Source organism: Musca vetustissima, unplaced genomic scaffold, assembly GCF_032173495.1.
Source record: "Musca vetustissima isolate MV318-11 ecotype Yass unplaced genomic scaffold, APGP_CSIRO_Mvet_v1 utg3452, whole genome shotgun sequence".
In the NCBI taxonomy this organism is placed as follows: domain Eukaryota; kingdom Metazoa; phylum Arthropoda; class Insecta; order Diptera; family Muscidae; genus Musca; species Musca vetustissima.
This window is the reverse complement of record NW_026878626.1, coordinates 204337-231021: the sequence shown is the minus strand read 5'-3', so window position 1 is coordinate 231021 and position 26685 is coordinate 204337. Positions and strand designations below refer to the sequence as shown.

Here is a 26685-nt window from a genome sequence, read left to right as displayed (position 1 = left end):
GATGTCCACTCTGTATCCATATGCAACGTTTTGCAAGTTCTTGGCTCATTAGAACAGTGTTATTGATTTCCTGTTCCACCACAGTTGTTGACATATATGAATCTTTTAGATCATCAGAAAACAAACGTAGCAATGTTTCAAAAAGGACGTTCAGCTCTGATTCCTGCGCCGGTGTCGAATGTTTGCATTGTTCAGTATTTAGTCGGTGGCATGTAGGCTGATAGCAGTTGTCAATTATATACCATTTTTCCAAAAGAATCTTTTCATCGTCATTAGCCGCGGTCAACACTTGCGTGAAATCTTGACTCTCAATAGTTAGAGGAAGCATTGGTGCTCCCAATGAAGATCCTAAGAAAAGAATGGGGATAATGAAGGCTGTCGACGAGTGTCTCGTGATTTCAGAAAGACAATTAGCTGCTTCCTCATGACCTCCTTGTGCCTCCAAGGGACTATGTGCCCATCGATTTGTCTGCATTAATATAGAAAAATTCGATTTATCTGATGTGTCAGTACTGTGGACATCAGAAATAAGGAATTCGAATCCTTTCATGTGACATTTTTTCGTTAGTGATTTTTGTAAACTGTAAATTATGCGCATATATTTTTTGTACGCTGGACTATTATCAGATAATATGTATAGAACAATTTTCTTATTTCTTCCAATAAGGGGTTTTCCCTGAAGTATTGACATATACTTCGGTACTGCTATATTTGCCTCCGACTCATCTGATGACGCTTTATTGTTAGGTGTTGTTGTGAGATCTAAAAAAAAGTTTACTGTTATTCGAAATTTTATGAGTTGTTTTAATGAGACAAGAAAAAAATAAGTGCTCATACTCGTACATGTACCAGTTTGTCGGCATCTTTTTTATAAACCCTTTATTGCATTTTTATTCTTTTTTGGCTTAGTTGTATTATTGAGACAAAAAAGAATAAGTGCTCCTACTCATAAATGTATAGATTTTTTTTCTTTTTTGTTGAGAAAACTCAAGGTGAAGGTAAAATCTTCATTCGCGCATTTTTATTTAAACTCAAACTTTTCCAAGAGTCTATTGCAAAAAAAACCGGAACATCTATTAGAAATCTTTTATATCAATATATATCAATCAATTACAAACAAAAATTTAAAAAGGCCGAATATCCTTTTATGGTAATTTCTTTAAACACGATTTACCGTATGTTATTGTTTGCAACTAAGTTTTTTATGCAATGTACAATAAAAGACTTATCGAGGCTCATTGGTATGATGGAAATATCTATCACTATGCAAAGAAGTGTTAAAGCTCGAATAACTACAAATTATATTCCAAAAAACAAAAAAATTCCAAAAATGTGGGTATGCAATTTTTGCAATTTAAATACTGTGGTAGAACTTCGGCAGGGAATCATCCTCTTCACATTGTTATACCCTTCACCAAACTGTGGTACAGGGTATTATGTCTTTGAGCATATGTTTGTAACAGGCAAAAGGAAACGAGATAGACACATGGTTCCTTTTGAGAATATGCATAGAATCACTTTCTGAGTGGATTTACGCATGTCCGTCCGTCCATGTATTTTTGTGAACAAAGTACAGGTCGCCTTTATGATCCGATTTGAAATTTGGCATAGGTCACTTACTTGGGCCAAGGACGAACCCTATTGAAATTGGAAAAATCGGTTAAGCTCCCATATATATATATATATTCGTCCGATTTCATGTAAATGGTGCACCAAAGTCCCCATATATATTTCGATTTGCACGAAATTTTGCACAGCGTAATGAATTAGGTCTAGAATGATGTGTGTAAAGTTTCATGAAATCGGTTCAGATTTAGATATAGCTTCTATATCTGACCAAATGAAAAATTTAGTATCGGTTTATGTATCATGTTTATGGATCCAATTTCATTTTACTGGTCCTTACTAAATGCGACGTCTGTTAGGATTCATCTGTTGAATATACCCAAAGTGGTGAAGGGAATCATATAGTCGGCCCGTCCGACTTAACTACTTTCCTTACTGGTTGTTTTTGTAAGAGTGTAAAAAGTATTCAGTGATTGTGTTCTTTCATTAAAGAAATTATTTCCAATTCAAGATTCCGCGAAATGTCACTCGGGGGGCACCTTTGAACATGCCCAGTAAACGCCAGTAGAAAACGGTTTGGGTTCGATTTCCCTAAAGTTCAAATGGGTAATTTTCACTATATAGTCTCAAATTATATGTTGTTTTTCTTTATTATGCTATAATAAGTTTTTATCTGATTTTTTAATTTTAGACTATTTTTTAAGCTATTTTTGGACATAATTACTGTAAAAAACAATGCTGTTCAAAAATGCCAAGCTTTGTGACCGTAACAAAATATCTTTTATTTAAAGCTAGCTGACACGGCAAACGTTGTTTTGCTTAAGCAATATTGTTAAGGAATAATTGTAGGCATTTTAGATTTTTTACAAAATTTTAAATTAGGCTTTGAGCAGAATTTAATGGACAACTTATTTTAATATACAATAACAATTGATTGCGGACCAATCTGTATTGCCAAATCCGAATTATAAATATTTTTAAATCGCTTCCAATGATAATTTAAATAGTTTTATTTCTTTATTAAAAAATAAAATTATATAATAAATAATATATGAACTTTAATTATAATAGGTACCATTTTTCAATTTGCAACGATTTAAATAAAAAAACTCATAAAAAATTATGTTCATCTTTACTATCTGTATTTTAGAGTCAAATAATGGGTATTATAGAATACGCAATGAGTTGTTAAATGCAGTACATAAAATTTTGAGTCCCTACATCAAGATCTGATCCGTATAGACAATTTAAAACAAAAAAGATCAGATCCGTATAGACAATTTAAAACAAAAACCAGTAATGAAAGGTCAAAAGTCGGACGGGGCCGACTATATGATACCCTTCACCACTTTGGGAACATACAAGAGATGTTAATATCTACAATATCCTGTATATAGAACAGACATAGAATCTTTGGAGGACCATTGAGATGCAATCGGGCGAAATTAAATGTGCTATCTAGATAGATATTTGAACCAATTGAAAAAATCCCATACACACACCATTTTGAAATCAATGAAAAATTGCAAAGGGCAGACTTGGATTTTTTGGTGTACCATTCGTATGAAATCGAGTAAAGTTATGTATGGGAGCTATATATAAACACAAGGACCTAATTGAGCAACCGTTTCATACACCATTTGTTTGTAGTTATCACTCTATATTCAATTTAATACCCTCTGCCAAATTTCATGTAAATCGAACAAACTAGACCCTTCGGTGCACCATTTACATAAAATCAAACGAAAATATATATAAGACCTATATCAAAATCTGACCTGATGTCAACAAACCATTTTTTCCTCAATTGCATTCGCTATGCAAAATTTTGTCAATCGGACAAATATTGGGAGTTTGGTGTATCATTCACAAAAAATCGGACGAAAGTAAGTCTGGCTACCCTGTCGTGAATGTTCACTAATTTTGTGGTGCTCTGTGCTCGTTTTAAAAAATATTTAATTTTAACAATACAATCTGTGTTTTTGTGGTAACAGTGTTTAAAAGTGTTGTGAAATAATTTTTGTGCATTTTGATCTAATTGGAATTGTGAAATTTAACATATTTTTGCTAATATTAATTAATCTTTTTAATTCTAATTGGCATTTTGTTTCCATTCCCAATTTGTTCCTTTATTTCTTTTTTTTTTATTTTGTTTTGTTATTTTGACATCTCAAAACTAAGTTGCCAAATTTTGTGTTTAATAAGAAATTCAAGGGATAGAAATTCCAGAAAATTTAATAAATTATATTAAAAACAAAAATCAATAATAATAATAATAATTTTTAAAAATGGTTTGTCCTTACGAATTATGTAATATTTCTGTGTCACTTGCTGGTTTTGCCTTAATCAATGGCACGTTAAATGTGCTCGAATTAATGCAAAAGTAGTGGACACAATTAGGGATAATGTTGGTGTCCGTTGGTGCTGTGTTCATTGTCGAAAACTCTCAGCCGACTTTTATAACTTTGTAAAAGACTTGCAGTCGGAGCTTGGTTCGATGAAAAAGGAATTTACATCGTTATCAAAACGTTTTGAGAATTTTTCCAATTTGTTCGAAAATTACCAAGAGCTGGATTAATTTATATCATCGCCGCCTATGTCTGGGCAGAAACGTAAAAGGTCTGCGAAAAAGGCTCCCAATAAAGTCGTGCCTAGTCGCAAACCCACAGTTTCTGTTGGGAATACAGTGCCACAATCACCTTCCGTCAATACCACAGATACAACGGAAACTGATTGTGTCCAGACATATGCTGACATATGCGATAAGGATGTAAATGAAGTGATTAATCCAAAATCTGTGAGTATAAGTAGTGCTAGTCTGGAAAAGACTTCAAAACCTACTCACGGAAATCGGGAATCATCAGTTCAATCATCTAATGCGTCTTCCGTAGCTGTCACTAGCAATTCCCTTCAACCTGGTCAAAGACCATTATCTATGGCTCCCACCATGAAAATGGTATTTGTATCTAGGTTTGCACCATGTACCTCGGCTGAGGATTTAAATTATTATATAAAATCAAAAATCGATGGAAATTTCTGTCTACGTTGTTATAAGCTCCGGTCTGCTTTCTCAGAAAGTAGATCATGTTTTAAAATCGTATGTTTTATCGATTAATTTCGAGAGAATTTTGGCCTGCTAATGCATTTGTAAAGGAATTTTTGGAAAGATCTGAAAATGTAGCTCATTGCCTCAGAGGGTTGAAATATTGCCAAAAACTAAATAAAATGTTTGCTATCAGAATGTAAGAGGGTTAAACACAAACTTAACTCGATTATTCTCTGATAGCCTTGGTTTTAATTATGATGTTATAATGTTTTCTGGTGGCGTCCTTATTGCAGTTGATGCCAAATATTTCACTAATTTAATTGAATTAAACTGTTTTGATATCGTATTTGCATCTAGCATTTGTGCATTATACGCAATATTTTGTAATAATTAAAATACCTCCAGTATGTACTCCCGAAGATAACTACCATCCTACATTATACATATCCATGATGAATAATAATTTAGCTACCAAAAATTCTTCAATGTCATTTAAATCTGTTCCTAATTATAATAAAACTGACTTCCGAAAGCTAAACGCACTTATCTCAACCGTAAATTGGAGCTCATTATTTATTTGTAAGAGTCATAGTGATCTAGAATTATCAGTATATAAATTTTATGATATCCTAAATAAATTAATTCTAGAATGTGTTCCCATTGTTAGAGTTAGAAACTCGGAACGATATCCATGGGTCACATCTGAGGTAGGGATACGTAGTCGAGCGCAAAAGTCGACTTTTCGATTTGTGCCTCTGACCAAAAAGTCGATTTTTAGACTTTTCGATTTTTGCCTTTGACTAAAAAGTCGAATTTTCGATCTTTCGATTTTGTCAAACCTGTTCAAAATCGATTTTCGACTTTTACCAACTAAAGCAAAATCGATTAAAAATTTAATTTTTTTATAAGAATTGTTGTCAATAGATGAAAAAAGTTCTGGAATCTGTAATTTTTGGACAATTTCGGCTGTGTGATAATTAGACCTCGGATTTTGCATATTTGCATATTTTTTAATAATGAAGATATCGAAATTCTGATTGGACACAAATTCGTTTCAAAGGATTTAGAATTATTTGAAGGGTTCATATTTTTTTTAATTTTTTGCATATTTGCATATTTTGCATATGCACGAGATATGCAAAAAATATGCAAAATATGCAAAATATATGCAAAATATGCAAAAAATATGCAAAATATGCAACATGTATGCAAAAAATATGCAAAATATGCTAGGTCGATATGCAATAAATATGCAAAATATATGCATAAAATATGCAAAATATATGCTAAAATATGCAAAAAATATGCACGGTATGCTAGGTCGATATGCTATAAATATGCAAAAATATGCAGAATATGCAAAACTATGCAAAATATGGAAAAATATGCAAAATATGCAAAAATATGCAAAATATATGCAAAAAATGCAAAATATGCAAAAAATATGCAAAATATATGCAAACATATGCAAAATATGCAAACATATTTTTTGCATATTTTGCATATTTTTTGCATATTTTGCATATTTTTGCATATTTTGCATATTTTTGCATATTTTGCATATTTTTGCATATTTTTGCATGCATATTTTTTGCATATATTTTGCATATTTTTTGCATATATTTTGCATATTTTTTGCATATTTTTGACATGACCCCAAATATCGATCAATTAAAGCATGAAACGCCTAAATACAAAATTTGAGTCCAATCGGATAAAGCATAAAAAATATGCAAAAATCCGAGGTCTAGTGATAATAAACCAAGAATTTATGAAGAAAATCGAAAGTCGATCTTGAAAAGTCGACTTTGCGATTTTCTCAAAGGTCAAAACTCGACTTCGTCTTTTAGAATTTTCAAAGTCGATTAATCGATTAGTCGAAAATCGATTTACTTATCCCTAATTTTGGCCTTCAAGTATTAAAAATTATAAAAATAAACTTTTTAAAAAATATAAAAAATCAGGCTCCTCTATATATTATGCTAAATATGCTGTCGCAAGGTCTAAATATACGACAGAGTCCCGAAAACTTTACAATCTTTATTTAAACAAGATTAAACATAATTTCAAATCCAATCTTAAATCCTTTTATGACTTTGTTAATATAAAAAGAAAAGCTACGTCAAAGCCATTTTGAAATTCAATAATCAGACATTTGAGAAAAACTCTGAAATTTCAGAGTGCTTTGCAAATTTTTTCGCTACAACATATTCATATTCACCCTGTCCAAATAAAAACACATATAGTTATAAATTATCGACGATGAATCAAATATCTATGTCTTTTTTACAAAGTCAATATGTTTCTAAAAATCTACGTAATTAAGATCAATTAAAAGTCCAGGTCCAGATGGCATTCCTATATAAGGGAAGCTATATCTGAACCGATTTGCTCCAAATTCAATAGGGTTCGTCCTTGGGCCAAATAAGTGACATGTACCAAATTTCATCCAAATTGGATCATAAATGCGACCTGTACTTTGCTCACAAAAATACATGGACGGACCGTCAGACGGACATGTATAAATCGACTCAGAAAGTAATTCTATGCATATTCTGAAAAGGAACCATGGGTCTATCTCTATTCCTTTGCCTGTTACAAACATATGCACAAAGACATAATACCCTGTACCAAAGTGTGGTGAAGAGTATAAAAAAACGCATGATAGTGACATTTTTTAATGAGTTACAGCGCTATATTTGGATGGGAACAAATTTACCACGGTTATTGATCTACTTATAATTTGTTGGTTATTTAACGTAGGGTTAAATAAATGCTATTAGTGCCTGAATTTTAAATTTTTTCTTCACTATTGGCAATTTTTTGTTTATGAAGCGATCTTGTGGAAATGTGCAGGATTAGCAAGAATCATGACTGACTCCAAGTTGGTGTTCACCATGTTGAACAGAGGCAATTATGAGCTATGTAAATACAAAATGCAGTTGTTATTGAAAAACGAAAAAGTTGTGAGGAAACTATTCCAGCGACTACTGATGAAAAGTGGAAAGAGGGTGACACTGAAACAAGAACTTCGTTTGGATTGGCTGTTGAAGAAAGTGAACATCAGGGACGTACACAAGGGGCCAGGGGGCAGAAAAGGGAAAAAACAGGAAAATAATGTTCATAATAACCACAGTAATCAGATAAGGGATGAGACGAATCTTACAATGAAAATATATTATTGGAAGATCATGAGAACATATTAACATAAATTGTTCGGACATAAAGATACACACCGAAGTCGGATAAGTAAATTGTAGGCAACGATTAAGACAGTCTCGACTCCTGTAAGGAAGAACAAAGCAATGCCTGATACATTAAAGGACGTAACGGTGATAAATACGAAGATCTGCGCGATGTATTGTGAAAACTAAGTCACCCAAAACATAAACAATATTAATGGTAATGCTTAAGAACTGGATGAACTGGATGCAGTTATAGTGATAAGAAGCTGCGCACAAAAGTTATGGCGGTTTTAAATCTTGTATTTGAAATATAAATTAAATTAATTCCTATTTGTTGTAATTCAAATATGGTTAAAGACATTTGTTATCTTTGCATACTTATCAAATCATATTGGTGAACCGTTATACTGTTACTGCCCTGAAACTTGAGTCAATGTTAATAATTTGTTTTATTAAATTTATCATTCCGTTTGCAACACCTCGAAATATTCATCGGAGACCCCACAACGAATATATTTTTGATCAGAATAATATTCTATGTCGATTTACGTATGTCCGTCTGTTGAAATCGCGAAGGGATCACAATTTTGGACAAGTTTTCTAACCGTATTGGCTGCTATTGGGCGTTTTGGTTCTCATCGTATAGAACATCTCCGTACCAACAATATATTAATATTGACATTCCAGTAATGAGATTCTTTGAGCTTGAGGTCTTTTGTTAAATTAGTTTATTTATTCAAATATTTCCCGATATTTCGCAATTATCAAATTGCATCTTCAGGGGTGATCTATTTAAGAAAACATACATTTAATATTATTATCACAGCATATTAGTGTAGTCACAAAATTGTTGCTACATATTTTCAAAAAAGAGATTTCTTACATCTACATAATAATAGTCAGGTTTTTCTTAATAGCTAATGTAGTTGTACTACAATTGTCTATAGTTGATATTGCACTGATTATTCCCATGTATTGCACGATCTCTTCCTTGTCAAATGTCGATAACAATATGCTGCATTATTGGTATCGCTTTTATAATTTATTTTTAAGTTGGTTGGTATGTTATTAATATGTAACATCTCCAATGTTAACCTTCTGTTGTAATTGTTCTCTGACTGTAATACCCGTATGTTGTCAAAGTTTAGTATGTGATTATTAAGTTTACAGTGTTCTGCAAGAGCGGTTTTTTTATTGTTCTTATGGTTCCTTAATTTTATGTCTGATTTGTGTCCGTATAATCTTGTTTTAAGTTTGTTTTTCGTGGTACCCACATACATTTTTCCACATTTTTCATCTTTCGATCCATCACATTCAATACGGTATATAACGTTATGTCTATCAGTAATAGGAATTTTACTTTTAGTATTAGTAAATAAGCATTTGAGTGTATTGTTTGTCCTAGTTGCTATCTGCAATTTATCTTTGTCATATAGACCAGAGTTTTGGAATCTTTCAGATATTCCCGGAATATAAATCATTGATTTATACTGCTTTTCTGTTTTCTCCTTTGTCTTTGTCATGTTATAATTGGTTAATAAATTTTCTATTATTACTTTTGGGAAACAGTTTTTGGTCAGTATTTTTCGTATTTTATTTTTATTCTTTTCATGGAGTAGGTTTTTTGGTACCAATCAAGTTCAATGCTGCCATCTATTCTCCTTATAAGCATGTCGAGATACGGGATGGAGCCATTACTTTCTTCTTCCATGGTAAATTTTATGTTATGGTTGAAATTGTTGAAAGTCGTCAGGGTGTCTTTTATTGCGTCTCTCCCAATTATTATAAATAGGTCATCTAGGAAGAAATCTTATAAACAGAATATTAAATATCAGCGACAATAAGTTTCATGAAAAGAATAAAAATAAAATACGAAAAATACTGACCAAAAACTGTTTCCCAAAAGTGATAATAGAAAATTTATTAACCAATTATAACATGACAAAGACAAAGGAGAAAAAAGAAAAGCAGTATAAATCAATGATTTATATTCCGGGAATATCTGAAAGATTCCAAAACTCTGGTCTATATGACAAAGATAAATTGCAGATAGCAACTAGGACAAACAATACACTCAAATGCTTATTTACTAATACTAAAAGTAAAATTCCTATTACTGATAGACATAACGTTATATACCGTATTGAATGTGATGGATCGAAAGATGAAAAATGTGGAAAAATGTATGTGGGTACCACGAAAAACAAACTTAAAACAAGATTATCCGGACACAAATCAGACATAAAATTAAGGAACCATAAGAACAATAAAAAAAACCGCTCTTGCAGAACACTGTAAACTTAATAATCACATACTAAACTTTGACAACATACGGGTATTACAGTCAGAGAACAATTACAACAGAAGGTTAACATTGGAGATGTTACATATTAATAACATACCAACCAACTTAAAAATAAATTATAAAAGCGATACCAATAATGCAGCATATTGTTATCGACATTTGACAAGGAAGAGATCGTGCAATACATGGGAATAATCAGTGCAATATCAACTATAGACAATTGTAGTACAACTACATTAGCTATTAAGAAAAACCTGACTATTATTATGTAGATGTAAGAAATCTCTTTTTTGAAAATATGTAACAACAATTTTGTGACTACACTAATATGCTGTGATAATAATATTAAATGTATGTTTTCTTAAATAGATCACCCCTGAAGATGCAATTTGATAATTGCGAAATATCGGGAAATATTTGAATAAATAATCTCATTACTGGAATATCAACAAAAAAGGTCGAAAAAAATAACACTCAACATAAATATTAATATTGACTCAAATTTCAGGGCATTTTATACAGATTTTAAGGTTTAATAGTCGCGATAAACAAATAGAAGAATGAATATATCTGAAAATAAAATAAATTAATTTTTTTAATTAAAACATAGCTGTTCACGTAGCGAACATGGTTTTTAAATAATAAAGATAGTGAATGTCTTGCTGTGGGTCTCTTGCGTAGAAGAGAGCATATTTAGTTAAACAGGGATCTATTTTTGTCTACAATCCACTTGAGATAAGAGATTATTTTGGTTGAATATTTGTACACAATAATAAGATAGGAGTTTTCTATTGCCACATGTGGTATGTTTGGGTGAGATTACGGGGAGTAAACTTCACTACAGACTGATAAGCATGTGTAGCGCGCTTGCCACATGTGAGATAAAGAATTGTGTGTGTCTACACCATGGATTATGGCAGATACACTCTCTTTCTCTCTCTTTTACACATTAGTCTAAGATAGGTTAAGCTATATTGTAATACTTAGTTCTTAAGAATCACTTTTTATATTAATAAATTAGTGTGTAAATGCACCACAAACAATACAGAAGTGCTTTCACTCCGCGGACAGTATCCGCGTAAGATCCCTAGTTTTTCATTGGTCCTTCGAACCGGATCAGTGACCGACAGTGAAGAAAGATATGCTGAAGAATTTACCTTAACGGTAAGGAAATTCGGTCAGCTTGGTGAAAAATCCACAGAAAGAAAAAGCTGTACTCAACCTATGTTGTACTATGTACTCAACCTATGATTAGCCACCTTGTTTTTCCTGAAGCCTGGAAATTAAGCAAGGTGACCTGCTACTGAGCCAGGCAAGCTTACCATTAACGCGCATCCGATTTCGCTGTGCACCCTAAAAAACTATGTCGATATATACCTACTTCAATGCGGTCAATAAAGGACCATGGATGACCCAGCTCACACTTTTGGTTATATCTTTCTTTCGGCTGAATTTTTTAAACGTCTGTTTTCGCCAAAGTTCAAAATCCGTATAAGGTCATTTATTGAAACGGAAAAGATCCACCTAAAATGCAATTACATCAGCGATATTTCCAAAAACTTTTTTGCCAAATTTCGTGCTTTGCCGTTCTAGTAGATGGATTTCCACGAAAAAGATTTTATTTCATCCAAAACGTACACCTTACTTATCGCGGATACTCATATCATTTAATAGACAGGTCTAAAAATTTGGCCCGAAAAATATGTTTTTTTTTTAGAAATTTGATCGCACAAAATTATCACCTTTGGATGAGTATTAGTATGAAACTGTGCATACTACAAACTTAAGTAATTCCTGAGTTATAAAGGGGTGAACCTCGGCTTCAGCTATGTTAAAAATTTAGTTAGCGATTCATCAACGCCAGACGAAACGGCTGAAGCTAGAATCTTGAAATTTTGGGTAAGGGTCACTCTTGGTCCAAATGTGACAGATAAGGCTGGGTTTTTGGAAATTCGTACTACAAAAGTACTAAATGTGATACCATTTGTATTTGGCGAGCCGGAAGAGATAGAACTCTTAAATTTTAAATGAGGGTCACTGACTGACTGATATAGCAAGGAGTTTTTTGGACATTCGAACTATAAGTATGCGGAAAGTACTAAAATGTACTAAATTTGGTACAATTTCGCAGCATGTGAATGGATGGAGCTAAAAACAAAACATTTGAAATGCGAATTAGGGCTGAGATTTAGGGTCTATTTAAGGAGATGGTTTTGAAAGCGTGTACTCATGTGTACGAAAAGTACTACATGATACTATATTTAATACAAATTTAATTAGAGGTACAAATCAAGCTGGAATCCTGAAATTTTAAAATGAAATATGGAGTCAGGATCACTGTAGGGGTGTGGGATTGGGATCAGGATTCAGTTTAAGAAATTAATGCTTACGGGTACTAAATGGTACTAAATTTGGTACAATTTGAATTTTAGGTGAACCAATAGAGCTAGAATCATTAAATTTGGAATCAGGATCACTGTTGAGGTGTAAGATTGAGATATGTAAAAGTGTACTAGAGGAGGTGATGCAAATGTGGTATAGGTTGGTAATGTGGTATAGTCACTTTTTTGGCAAACTAAAAATTTTAGAATAACTGAAACATGTTCTATAGTTTGCTGTTCTCAAGAAAATAAGATACCAATGATCTGTTTAATTTATTTAGAGATATATGTTGAGAATCAGTAGCAAAAATTAATTTTTTCATGAAATTGACTTTTTTCGGTTGAAGTTTAAAAATATTTTTTTGTTTTACAAATGTTTTTCAATCTTTATTTTTATAGCATTAAAAAAATTAGTAAGTACTAAAAATCCAATAATATGCGCGATTGCACCACATTTTTACCAATTAAGGAAAAAACTATTCAGTAAACACAAGTGCAGGCAATATGGTATACCTTGAGTCTGTATGAAAAAAAACAGCACAAGACAAAATCTCATTACTGTTTGTAACATTTGTCCTCTACGAGAGCCTACTATGAATCACAAGGATGAAAAACAAAAGCTATGAGCGTTAACAACTTCTGCATACAAAAATTAAATATTGACCCTTCACCACACTGTGGTACAGGGTATTATGTCTTTGTGCATATGTTTGTAACAGGCAAAAGAAATGGTTCCGTTTGAGAATATGCATAGAATTACTTTCTGAGTTGATTTATGCATGTCCGTCCGTCCATGTATTTTTGTGAACAAAGTACAGGTCGCATTTATGATCCAATTTAGATGAAATTTGGTACATGTCACTTATTTGGGCCAAGGACGAACCCTATTGAATTTGGAGCAAATCGGTTTAGGTTTAGCTCCCATATATAGTTTCGACCAATTTTAGGTAAATGGTGCACCAAACTCCCAATATTGGTCCGCTTGAAATAAAATTTAGCACAGAGTACTAAATTAGGTCCAGACTGATGTTTGCGAAGTTTTGTTAAAATCGGTTCAGATTTAGATATAGCTCCCATATCGTTAGCTAAAATGCAAAAAGGCGTAACTAACAAAAGCATAATTGTGTGGGAGAAGCAAAAAACTGTTTCGGATGAAAACTATAAAAATGTCATGTACTGAATTAAGTCCAGACTGATGTCTGCAAAATCTTTTTAAAATCGGTTCAGATTTAGATATAGCTCCCCTATATAGTTTCGTCCGATTTTAGGTAAATGTTGCACCAAACTCCCAATATTTGTCCGATTTTGCACAGTGCACTGAATCAGCCCCATACTTATGTATGCGAAGTTCTGTAGAAATCGGTTCAGATTTAGATATAGCTCCCATATTTGTTTGTGAATGATACACCAAACTCCCAATATTTGTCCGATTGACAAAAATTTGCATAGCGAATGCAATTGAGGAAAAATGTTGTGTGATAAGGTTCGTTGACATCGGGTCAGATTTTGATATAGATCTTATATATATTTTCGTTTGATTTTATGGAAATGGTGCACCGGAGGGTCTAGTTTGTTCGATTTACATGAAATTTGGCAGAGGGTATTAAATTGAATATAGTTAAATTGAATCGGTTTCATACGAATGGTACACTAAAAAATCCAAGTCTGCCCTTTGCAATTTTTCATTGATTTCAAAATGGTGTGTGTGTGGGATTTTTTCAATTGGTTCAAATATCTATCTAAATCAGGGATGGGCCGTATGACGAATTTTAAGGTTTTCGACTGTCAAAAAGGTGTAAACGTCAAAAACGTCATATAACTGTATAAAATGTAATAAATGTAGTAAACGTCATTTATTTGAATATTATTACCATATAGAGTTATTTTCAGGAATGTAAATTATTTTTACATATATGAGTATTCCTTACTAGAACTTATTAAAAAATTTTAAACTTTTTGGAGAATAAACTTTGAAATTTGATATGGATTTCAGTAAAGCATACGGAATTTCCAAATTGATTAATGGAAATAGCTATTTTGTCAAAAACCTAATGGTTTTGCGTGTATATACAGAATATTGTAGATATTAACATCTCTTGTATGTTCCCAAAGTGGTGAAGGGTATCACATAGTCGGCCCCGTCCGACTTTTGAACTTTCCTTACTGGTTTTAAAATCACTTTTAATGGAATTTCAAATATTTTCTCAAATATCTCTCAAATTGTTAGAATAATATTATTTTCAAATTGGAACATGGAAAGCCAAAACATGTAGCATGCTAAGTGTAAAATTTCAATTTAATCGGATAAAAAATAAAAATTTGGCAATCTAAAAACAAATGGGTATATCACATTTGCATCACCTCCTATAAATAGGGTACAATTGAAACTTAGTACAATTTGAATTTTAGGGAACCAATAGAACTAGAATCATGAAATTTGGAGTCAGGATCACTGTTGAGGTGTAAGATTGAGATGTGAATGTGGGAATGTTTAAGTTCTGTCTTTGCGAAGAAATCTATTGTGGACCAGCTACTGATTAGTAAAAAGCTTTCACAGATAAAGAAGACCAAAAGTACTTCTGTGGTAAGCTATTTGGCCGAATTCGATAATCTTATACGACAGTAGAAGCAAATATGGAAGAAAGTGATGTGTAGGCACAATTGTTTTTGACACTGCCAAGAAAGTTTGATACTCTAGTTACTGCATTGAACAATGTTCAAAACACTTATGAGGAAATACCTACTAATAAAGATGGTGAAAATGGAGAAAAGCTGTTGAAGTAGTTCTTCTTCAACAGTTTTTTTTTCATGTGTGGGATAAAGTTCCAAGACCAAAAGATGCAAAGTTGTTGAAATCCAAGTGGGTGTTTAACATCAAAAATGATAACCTGGGAAAACCATCCAAATACAATGCGAGACTGGTTGCTAAGGGTTTTCAACGAAAATATGGAATGGATTACTACGACACATATGCTCCAGTGTTAAAATTAACAACGATAAGGGTACTGTTTGTAGTTGGTATCAAAAGATAATATCATTTTCATCAACTTGATGTTAAGACAGCATTTCTCATGGAGAAATGGGTAGGTCATGAAGTATTTATTTTAACTTTTTGTATGTATTTTTCATTCTACCCGAACTTCCTATATAGGTCCACTTGAGGGTAAGGCCACGTTGTTTGCATTTTGATGTGTTTTTGCTTGAGTTCCCCCTTGTCGTGACTAAAAGGTGGCATTGCAGGATACTGGAGGGTAAAACAAATTTGTGCGGAAAATTGACAATGTAGGTCCAAGTTTTGATATGATCCCTACATAAAAGTTCCGCCATTTTTTCGGTAATCGGTACTACCAAATAACGCAATAACATAGTCCATGTAGACATGTTCCGATCAATTTAAGGAATTTTGAATGCACATCATGCGGTAGAGGGTATTTTGGCGTTAGCAGTTTAAACCCTAGATACGATCAACCACCCAAAGTTGTTCAAGAACATATATAGGGTAATTTTAAACTATATGTGTTATATTTGGAATCCAGAAAAACAGAAGACGGAACTCCGTAGAGTGAAACAGGGTGTTCCAGAAACTCTTGTGGACACACAATATCACCGATTTAACTCGCAAATTGCATATAATGTTTAATGGTGTGAGGCTGATTTTCCTGGTATGGTATTTAAATCATATTTTACATTGCATCGGTATTGGCCATTTCGAGTTTATTTGCTGCAAGGCGTCTGCCTTACATCGAAAATCGTGATTTTGATGTATATTTTCTTAGTGGCAGAGGTTATAAAATGTGTTTTACTAGATCTAATTAATAAATCGTATAACCTCTGGACAGTGTACATTTTAAAAAATATATAAGTTTGTGTAAGAAGTTTTAATACCACCATGGACAGTGTACATTTAAAAAAATAGATTAGTTTGTGTAAGAAGGTTTAATACCACCATACCGTTTGCTATAATTTTATTCGCTGCCAAAGTTTTATCACATTCCGGATTGTTACTCTCATTCGGAGATTTAAGATTGTTTTGGGGTAAGTCTGGCAATAGTTCAGGATCTGCTAGGGGCGCCAAATGGTTTTCACCAATGTCTTTTGTCGTTTCATCTTTGCTAATGTGATATGAACTGCAAAAATATAGACGATTATTACACTTATCTATAACAGAATGTACACATATACATACTCTTCCGATTTGTCAGAAATGCTGTCCTTTTTCTTGCTTTGGCCGGAACTACAAACATTCCCCATTATAAAAGCGTTAATACCCTAAAATAAGTTGAAGAAGAAATAAATGCATTAATCACAATCAATCAATTTGAGCATATTTTTTTGTTTTTGTTTTTTTTTTTCGGAAATACGTACTTAAAAATAAATTGTTTTAAATCTTACCTCATTCTTGATCGAAAATATATTTTTGGTTAAGAAAAATTAATATATCAACAAGGGTTTTTGATTTTTTCAACTGAAATAGTAGACTCTTCAACCAAATGCCGCAGTGTACATCATGCGTTCAAATAACCTAACAAAAATATGTATTTGGCCAGATAATTACGTGGTAAACCAATGCTTTTCTACATGTATTTATGCCATAATAACAACTTTTACAAGTAATAACATTCAGCTGATTTCGGTCCCTGTGGCAAATTTTTGGCCGTGTCATGTTGCATAAAACCGTGAAACCGATTATTGTTCATTAATGAATTGTTGATAGTACGATTGATAGATATAATACATACAGTATATAATATATACCATTTCCAGATTAAATGAAACCTTTTACAAATTAAATGAAACCTTTTCCAAATTAAATGAAACCTTTTCCAAATTAAGTGAAACCTTTTCCAAATTAAGTGAAACCTTTTCCAATTGAAATGAAACCTTTTACAAATGGAATGAAACTTTTTCCAAATTAAATGAAACCTTTATTCTTATCCAGGGAAATATAATATTTCCAGTAATTCTAAATCAATATTTGAAAATTAAATCACAGAATATTACCAAATAGAGTTGTATGGCTATGTAATTAACATAAATTTTCTTTAATTCGGTGTGATTTTATTTTATATCTTTACTAAATAAAACTAAAAAATAGTAATACAAACTGGGGTATTTCTTGACATTTTAATAAATAAATATTTTAGAACAAGTATTGAATACCCGACGCTAAATGCGAAATACATATTTGATTTAAAAAAATGTTGATGATAAGGTAACTGCTTATCTTAATGAAGGGGTTCCCGACTTGCAGCTTGTGGGATTTTCAAAACCATGTCCATAACGTAGTTAGAATTATCTTGCCGAGTAAGCTGTTGAATACTTCGCTCGATTACATCAACAATGTTATGTTCCATTGAAACGTCACACAGCTCAGCTCTTGTACATAATTTTATTTTTAAAAATGCTTTTTCGATTGGATTTACCATTGGAGAATAAGGCGGTAAGAATTTAACGTTGCATCTTTTGGATTCGATCAAATTTTTTATGTCATGTCGCTTGTGTATTTGAGCGTTAACGATTATCAAGAACGAATTTTCCAACTCTGGATTGATTTCCTCCAAAAGACTTTCTAAAAATAATTTAAATCCGTCTGCATTGACACTGGAATTAGAAATGATTGTGTGATTGGGGTATCCCCAATAGTCATTGATCGTTGTTGGGTTATCCATTTTGTAAAATCTTGAGCATATTTTTGTCTCAAGCCTAATGTTCTGGAGTCATTCATTCGTTCTATTTCACTAGAGGCCATCTTCAACGTAATTTTTAACTTCCGTAATCCATTTTCTATTGTGGAAATATTTATATCATTTTCTCTCAACAGTTTAGTTTTTATGGCTTTGAGGGTAATTCCAAGTTGACTTTCTACATATAACTCGATCAGACTTAAAACTTGTGGTGTCAAAAATTTAGTTATATTTCCACCACGCTTATTTTCCTTCCAGAATTTCCTTTTATTAATGTTTTTGCTGAACTTATTTTTATGCAGGTTAAATTTGCAGTCTCGGAAATTATTCTACCCTCTTCATACAATTTACATAATAAAAATTTCATGTCTTTTATTTTGTTATACTGACCCAATTTGTTTCGGGGTCTTGTAGATGTAGCTTCGGTAGGTTCTGGAGCATTTCCACTTGCAATACTTGGCGAGGTTATAGATTCTTCTTCAGATTCCCAATTATCAGAGGTTCCCGAGCTAAAATCAGGTTAGCTCATAATTATTATTTAGAATTTACAAAATGGATACCCCAACAACGATAAATTAATATTGGGGATACCCCAATCACATAATCATTTCTAATTCCAGTGTCAATGCAGACAGATTTAAATTATTTATAGAAAGTCTTTTGGAGGAAATCAATACAGAGTTCGAAAATTCGTTCTTGATAATCGATAACGCTCAAATACACAAGCGACATGACATAACAAATTTGATCGAATTCAAAAGATGCTACCTTAAATTCTTACCGCTTTACCAATGGTAAATCCAATCGAAAAAGCATTTTTAAAAATAAAATTATGTACAAGAGCTGAGCTGTGTGACGTTTCAATGGAACATAACATTGTTGATGTGATCGAGCGAAGTATTCAACAGCTTACTCGGCAAGATAATTCTAACTACGTTATGGACATGGTTTTGAAAATCCCACAAGCTGCAAGTCGGGAACCCCTTCATTAAGATAAGCAGTTACCTTATCATTAACAATTTATTAAGTCAAATATGTATTTCGCATTTAGGACCGGGTATTCAATTCTTGTTCTAAAATATTTATTTATTAAAATGTCAAGAAATACCCCAGTTTGTATTACTATTTTTTTAGTTTTATTTAGTAAAGATATAAAATAAAATCACACCGAATTAAAGAATATTTATGTTAATTACATAGCCATACAACTATATTTGTTAATATTCTGTGATTTAATTTTCAAATATTGATTTAGAATTACTGGAAATATTATATTTCCCTGGATAAGAATAAAGGTTTCATTTAATTTGGAAAAAGTTTCATTCCATTTGTAAAAGGTTTCATTTCAATTGGAAAAAATTTCATTTAATTTGGAAAAGGTTTCATTTAATTTGGAAAAGGTTTCATTTAATTTGGAAAAGGTTTCATTTAATTTGGAAAAGGTTTCATTTAATTTGTAAAAGGTTTCATTTAATCTGGAAATGCTAAATGCCAACAAAATGGGGACTACGCCACTTATGTATCATTTTTAAAAATTTTAACTGCATCTACCTTTATATTATGCTGACATTTTGAAGCTCGATTTTGAGTGTTTTTTTAATTTTACTTCTAGCTTTAATACGCAAACAGGAATTTCTAAAAATCGATTATAAGATTATTGTAGTCGCGAATCTGCGTAATTTTATATGTATTTTGTGTATGTAGTATGCACAGCTTCAGAGTAATACTCATCCGATGGTAAAAATTTTGTGCGATCAAATTTCTAAAAAACCTATTTTTCGGGCCAAATTTTTAGATCTGTCAACTGAATGATATGGGTACCCGCGATCAGTAAGGTTTTTTACGTTTCGGATGATATAAAATCTTCTTCGTGAAAATCCATCTATTAGAACAGCGGGAACTGGCCTTCCAAAAACACGAAATTTGGCAAAAAATGTTTTTGAAAATATGGCGGATTTATTTGCGTTTTCTGTGGATCATTTCCGCTTCAATAAATGACCTCATACGGATTTTGATCTTTTTCGAAAAGAGAACTTTAAAAACTTCAGCCGAAAGAGAGATGTACCCAATTTATCTCGAAAATAGTGTGAGCTGGCACATCAATGGTTCTTAATGGACCACATTGAAATCGGTATAAATCGATGTATATTTTTAGGGTGCACACCGAAATCGGATGCGCGTTAATGGCATATGGAGTTTTTGGAAATTATTCGCGTTTTACGAGTTTTTGGGTACTTCAATGCAACGTGTGGCACATCTTAGCCGTCAAATGAAATTTCGCAAAATATGCATGGATTGTAAGATAAGCTTCAGTGCTTCCTGGAAATCGCATGCGCATCAAATAATTTTGAGAATTACGCGATTTAGACACAATTTAAAATGTATATTTCATAATATTATTTTATTTTAAGATTTATTCCTATTTATGGAACCCCAACATTTATCGGAAGGGTCTTGATATAATCCGCAAGGCGTATACTTATACACAAAAAGTGATTATTTTTATATATGCCAATTTTTCGGCGAAATTCGGATAAAATAGCAGAATAACCCCAACATTTTTTCTGAAATTTCTTGTATAAAATTAAAAAAATAAATATGATGACATTATTTTTTCGAACCAAAAACAAATATTTTTCCTCAATATATGGTTTTGTTGTCGCTGTAATTTACAAACCGCTACACGGACTTATGTGATTTTGACATCATTTGATTCATCATGGTGTTTAGATTATGTAGATATTTTAAAATTAATTTTTAGGTGTATTTATGTCATTCATATAATGGAAATATTGATGTAATCTGCTATATATTTTTTATTTTTCTCATATTTCGCGAAGATGTGCAACTTTTTCGCGATTATTATAATGTATTCATATTTTACGAAGGAAGATATATATCAACGTTTTGGTCAATATAATAAACGGCGTAATTTTCTCAAAAAGCAATGATCTATTTAATTAATTTAAGTCAGGTTGAGAATCAGTAGCAAAAATTACATTTTTCATGAAATTGACTTTTTTCGGTTGAAGTTTAAAAATATTTTATTATTTTACAGATGTATTTTAATCTTTATTATTAAAGCATTAAAATAATTAGTAAGTACTAAAAATCAAATAATGTGCCCGTTTGACAGCATACTTACCAATATAAGAAGAAAAAAAAACTATACGTTTATTCAGTAAACACAAGTGCAGGTAATGTGTTATACCTTGAGTCTGCATGAAAAAGCCAGCACAATACAAAATCTCATTACTATTTGAAACATTTGTACTCTATGAGAGTCTACCATGAATCACAAGGATGAAAAACAAAGGCTATGAATTTTAACAACTTCTCCATACAAAAATTAAATATTGCCATGTGTAGACATTATTATATAATAAAAATTAAAGTTCCACTCAACGTATCCGTTAAAAATCTTAACAGACATAAATCTAGAGCTAATTAACATTCATTAAAAACAATAAATTATATAAGATATCAATTGGGAGTGTAAATTATACTATACCACATTAAGATCATGTGGTATACCACATTACCTGCATTTTTTTAAATCACTTTTTAATATTTTCTCAAATATCTCTAAAATTGTTACAATTATATTATTTTCAAATTGATACATGGAAAGACAACACATGTAGCATGTTAAGTGTAAAATTTTATCGGATGAAAAATAAAAATTTGGCAATCTAAAAACAAATGGGTATACCACATTTGCATCACCTCCTATATATATGGGCAATATTGCCAATTTTTTAATATTCCATTTTCAAAACGTCTGCTTTTTTGTTTTCGTAGTACATGTATAGAGAAAAATGTCCTGACTCCGAATCCGTTCGCGATCAAATTTTTGGTTGATGCGCGCAATAGTTACTGAGGTTTTAATTTTGGGGATAAGAAAAAATCCTGAAATTACGCCGTTTATTATATTGACCAAAAACGTTGATATATGACTTCCTTCGTGATATATGAATATGCAGATATAATAATCGCGAAAAGGTTGCACATTTTCGCGAAATATGAGAAAAATAAAAAATATAAGGAAATATCTATATATATAAAATAGAAAAAATTTGTTTGTTTGTATGTTACCGATAGACGCTAAAACCGCTGAACAGATCTTAATGAGATTTAAACTGTATGTCGGGGCATGGTCTGAAAGTAACATAGGCTATATAAACTTTTCAAATTCCGCGTGGATGCGGAGTTATAGCATCAATAGTAAACATACCTCAAAATTTCTGAACATGTAATATGCGTTTATCTTAAGAACGGTTACAGATACCGTTTTCAAAATTTGCCTGAATAACGATGGTGTGAATACACACCATCCATACAAAAATGAGCATGGTACGATCAACGGAAATTCACTTTTTACTGCATTTTAAAAATCTGCATATTGAAAATTTAAAATATTTTGTTTGTAGATTCTAAAAATGCTGGAAAGATTTTACTGAGATTTTCACAGAACGTCATAACATGCCCTGGGAATAACATATGCTACATAAACTTCTAAGATTTCCCGAAGATGCGGTGTTATAGCATCGAACGTAATCATACTTCAAAGCTTTTTAACATGTAATTTGTGTATATCATATGTACGGTTATAGATACCGACTTCAAACTATTGCTGAGTAACGTGAGTGTAAGTACGCATCATCCACACAAAATGACAGCGGACAAGGGAAAATGCTCACCTCATTGCATTTAAATATATACGTAGAAAATAGAAAACTTATTGTTTGTGGACTGAAAAACCACTTAACAGATTTTACTAAAATGTTCATAGTATGTCAAGCGTTCCCATGGAAGTAACATAGGTTAGATAAAACTGAGGACTATTAGCATCAAAAGTATTCATACATCTGAAAGAATGTACATACATATGTATGTAGAACATTTTCTATGGGTTTATCTTAGGGTAGCGGCTTGAAAATATGGTCAAGTAACATGGATACAAATACTCATCATCCGACGAGGATATATTTTCGAACGACGGGGGATATGTATGTATGTATATTGAAATAAAAATTTTGTAAAATTGGTTGACATTATAATTTTCCATTTTTGTCATTTTGTGAAAACAAGTTTATTTTGAACAAAATCAAACAAAATGTTATTTGGATTTCCAAAAAGAAAAACAAAAACATTGAAGTGAGTAGTGTGCATTTTAATTATAAATTGTTTTATTATCTGGAAAAAAGTCAGAGACTGGGATAAGATAAATTCAGATACACCACTAATTTTTTTAAAAAATACCATTTTGTGGAGGAGGTAGCAGATGGAGGTGATCGATTGTGTGAAATTGATAAAAAAAAGTATTGACATTATAATTTTTGAATTGTAGTTACTTTTCGAAAAAAATTGTGTTTCAAAAAAAAAAACAAAAATTACCACCATTACAGAAATCAGCGAATTATTTAATAACTACTATACAACTACTACAACATGGACATTTCACACTCTTTTGTACTGTTAATGCGAGCATATGAAAATACCAGGTTTTACATAATTTTAAATTAAATTTAGTAAATATTGCAGCTGTATATTGGACGCTTACTAATTGATCATATCTAAATTTTAATTTGATAACTTCAGTAGGGACAGCGAAGCGCCACGGGTCCCGCTAGTATAATATAAAAATTAATTTAAAAATATTAAACACCACGGTAAATGGTATCAAACAACAAAACTAGATATTGTGGAAAATTATGTATTTGTTTTTGATTTGAAGAAATAATGTCATCATATTTATTTTTCAATTTTATACAAGAAATTTCAGAAAAATTTGTTGGGGTTATTCTGCTATTTTACCCGAATTTCGCCGAAAAATTGACATATATAATAATAATCACATTTGTGTATAAGTATACGTCTTGCGGATTGTATCAAGACCCTTCCGATAAATCTTGGGGTTCTATAAATAGGAATAAATCTTAAAATAAAATAATATTATGAAATATACATTTTAAATTGCGTCTAAATCGCGTAATTCTCAATATCATTTGATGCGCATGCGGTTTCCGGGAAGTACTGAAGTTTATCTTCCATTCCATATATATTTTGCGAAATTTCATTTGACGGCTAAGATGTACCACATGTTGCATTGAAGTATCCAAAAACTCGTAAAACGCGAATAATTTCCGAAAACTTCATATGCCATTAACGCGCATCCGATTTCGGTGTGCACCCTAAAAATATACATCGATCTATACCGATTTCAATGTGGTCCATTAAGAACCATGGATGTGCCAGCTCACACTATTTTCGAGATAAATTGGGTACATCTCTCTTTCGGCTGAAGTTTTTAAAGTTCTATTTTCGCAAAAGTTCAAACCCCGTATCAGGCCATTTATTGAAACGGTAATGATCCACAGAAAATGCAATTAAATCCGCGATATTTCCAAAAAATAATTTTGCCAAATTTCGTGTTTTTGGAAGGCCAGTTCCCGCCGTTCTAATTGATGAATTTTCACGAAGAAGATTCTATTTCATCCGGAACATAAAAAATCTTACTGATCGCGGGTACCCATATCATTCAATTGACAGACACGAAAAACATGTTTTTTGTAGAAATTTGATCGCACAAAATTTTCACCTTTGGATCAGGATTATTCTGAAGCTGTGCATACTTCATACACAAAATATATATCAAATTACTCAGATTCGCGTTTTAAAAGTTTTAAAAATTCCTATTTGCGCATTAAAAATAGAAGTAAAATTCAAAATCGAGCTTCAAAATGTCAGCATAATTTAAAGGTAGATGCAGATAAAAAAAATTGAAAAACGATACATACACGTAGTCATCATGTTGTACTCTTCTAGTTTTGCTTTGACACGAAGACCGTGAAATGAGTGGCTTAGTCACAAATCGATAGAGAACCTTAAAGAACTGGTTCGCCTCAACGTGTTTTTACCAGGTGCGGAGAATGATTAAAATACACTCTTTCTCACGAATTCTCACGTCGAGAATTCGAATGTTTTTCAATTTATCGCGAATGATAAAGTAACAATGAATGAACAAACATATGCAATCTCTCGCGAATGTTCGTATTGCACGAAAAATTCACAGACGATAAAATTTCGCTGCTAGCGTCGTCGATTCATTCATTCGCGAGCATTCTTTGCTGAACAACATCCTATTGAAAAACTCAAAAAACAAATGCTCACGAGCACTGTTGAAAACAACCCCAAACAAACATATCATAAAAAAGTAAACACACACAACGAATGAATGTGTGTGTAGGAGAAAGTGTGTGTAATAACAGAACACATGTCCAAGAACTATTGAGTTCACGAACGATTGTTGTTGCTGTTTTGAGCATTCGCGATAATTCGGGAATGTTTGTTTTCATTCGTGAGAGAATTTCATTTCAACCACTAAACGAAACGAACGATCTTTGTTGTGTGCTCTCACTCGTTTGTTATGTGTGTGCGAACATTCTTTGGCGAATGTTCGTTTGGTAAAGAATTTATCGCCATCAATTCATTCGTAAAATGAGCACAAAACGAAAATAATGTATTTTAATTCATTCGCGAGCGATTATTTGCGCACCCTGGTTTTTACACATTTTTTTTGCATTAAAGTAGACACAGCTTCCACCCAAATGATATTTGGAGATTAATATCGTGAAAATTTTGCAACGACACTTTTTTCATATACTTAAGTAATTCCCGAGTTATAAAGGGGTGAACCTCCGCTTCAGCTATGTTAAAAAATTGGCAATATTGCCCATATAATATAAAAATTCTCTTGTCCTCCAAAACGGCCGGGCTGATTTTTATTAAACTTATATATGTATATGTATATTTTGTAGCTCTGAGAGTAGGTCGCAAGATATTTTTTATGGCCAAAAGTGAATGATGTCGCGGACCTACCACAAGTCCCTATGTTTAAATCCGAAACGGTTGATTTCATCGGTTGAAAAATTATTATTATACGAGAATATGGTAATAATGTCCTTAAAACCAGATTTATCAATAAATTGCAACCGAAACAAACTTTGCGATATAACGAATATATCATTCGTTATATCGAGCGTCGAATGTAGGCTGCTGGGGCACCTTCGGCATCGCACCCATTCGGCAATGTCGTTCTCGATATGAAGCTCTCATTGTACATCACTAGCTTCGATACATAATTATCGAATATCAAAATAAATAACTGTCGCAAAGTTTGAAATCTCCATTTAGTAAATATTTCGTGTATACAACTTTTGCAAGTGTATTATTATAAAAATGATTAAAAACTTTAATGTTTTTAGAAAATTGGTAAAAAATGAAAAAAAAAACTATAAAAAGTACCTTCGGGATAGATTCGGTATTTTGAAATAGGAGACATTTGGCCATATAAAGAAAGTGCAAAATTATTTCCCCAAAAATTGTTTGTGTTTGTCTTTAAAAATGATCTTTTACTATAGTTCGAAATTACATACATAAGACCAAACGTGCTTGTATGGACGAAAATGCGATAGAAAAGAGGTATTTCTGATGGTGTGCGTGACCTTGAGACTAG

General features: G+C 32.0%; 1 protein-coding gene across 1 annotated transcript in view; it reads left to right on the top strand.

Annotated features, from left to right (window-relative positions):
- The first annotated feature begins 4162 nt into the window (after positions 1 to 4162).
- Positions 4163 to 26685, top strand: part of LOC133323417 (sushi, von Willebrand factor type A, EGF and pentraxin domain-containing protein 1) — a 217536-nt gene continuing 195013 nt past the window's right edge. Inside the window, exon 1 of the mRNA XM_061532345.1 lies at positions 4163 to 4522. Within this exon, the coding sequence (XP_061388329.1) occupies positions 4163 to 4522 (360 nt within the window). The remainder of the gene's footprint in view (positions 4523 to 26685) is intronic.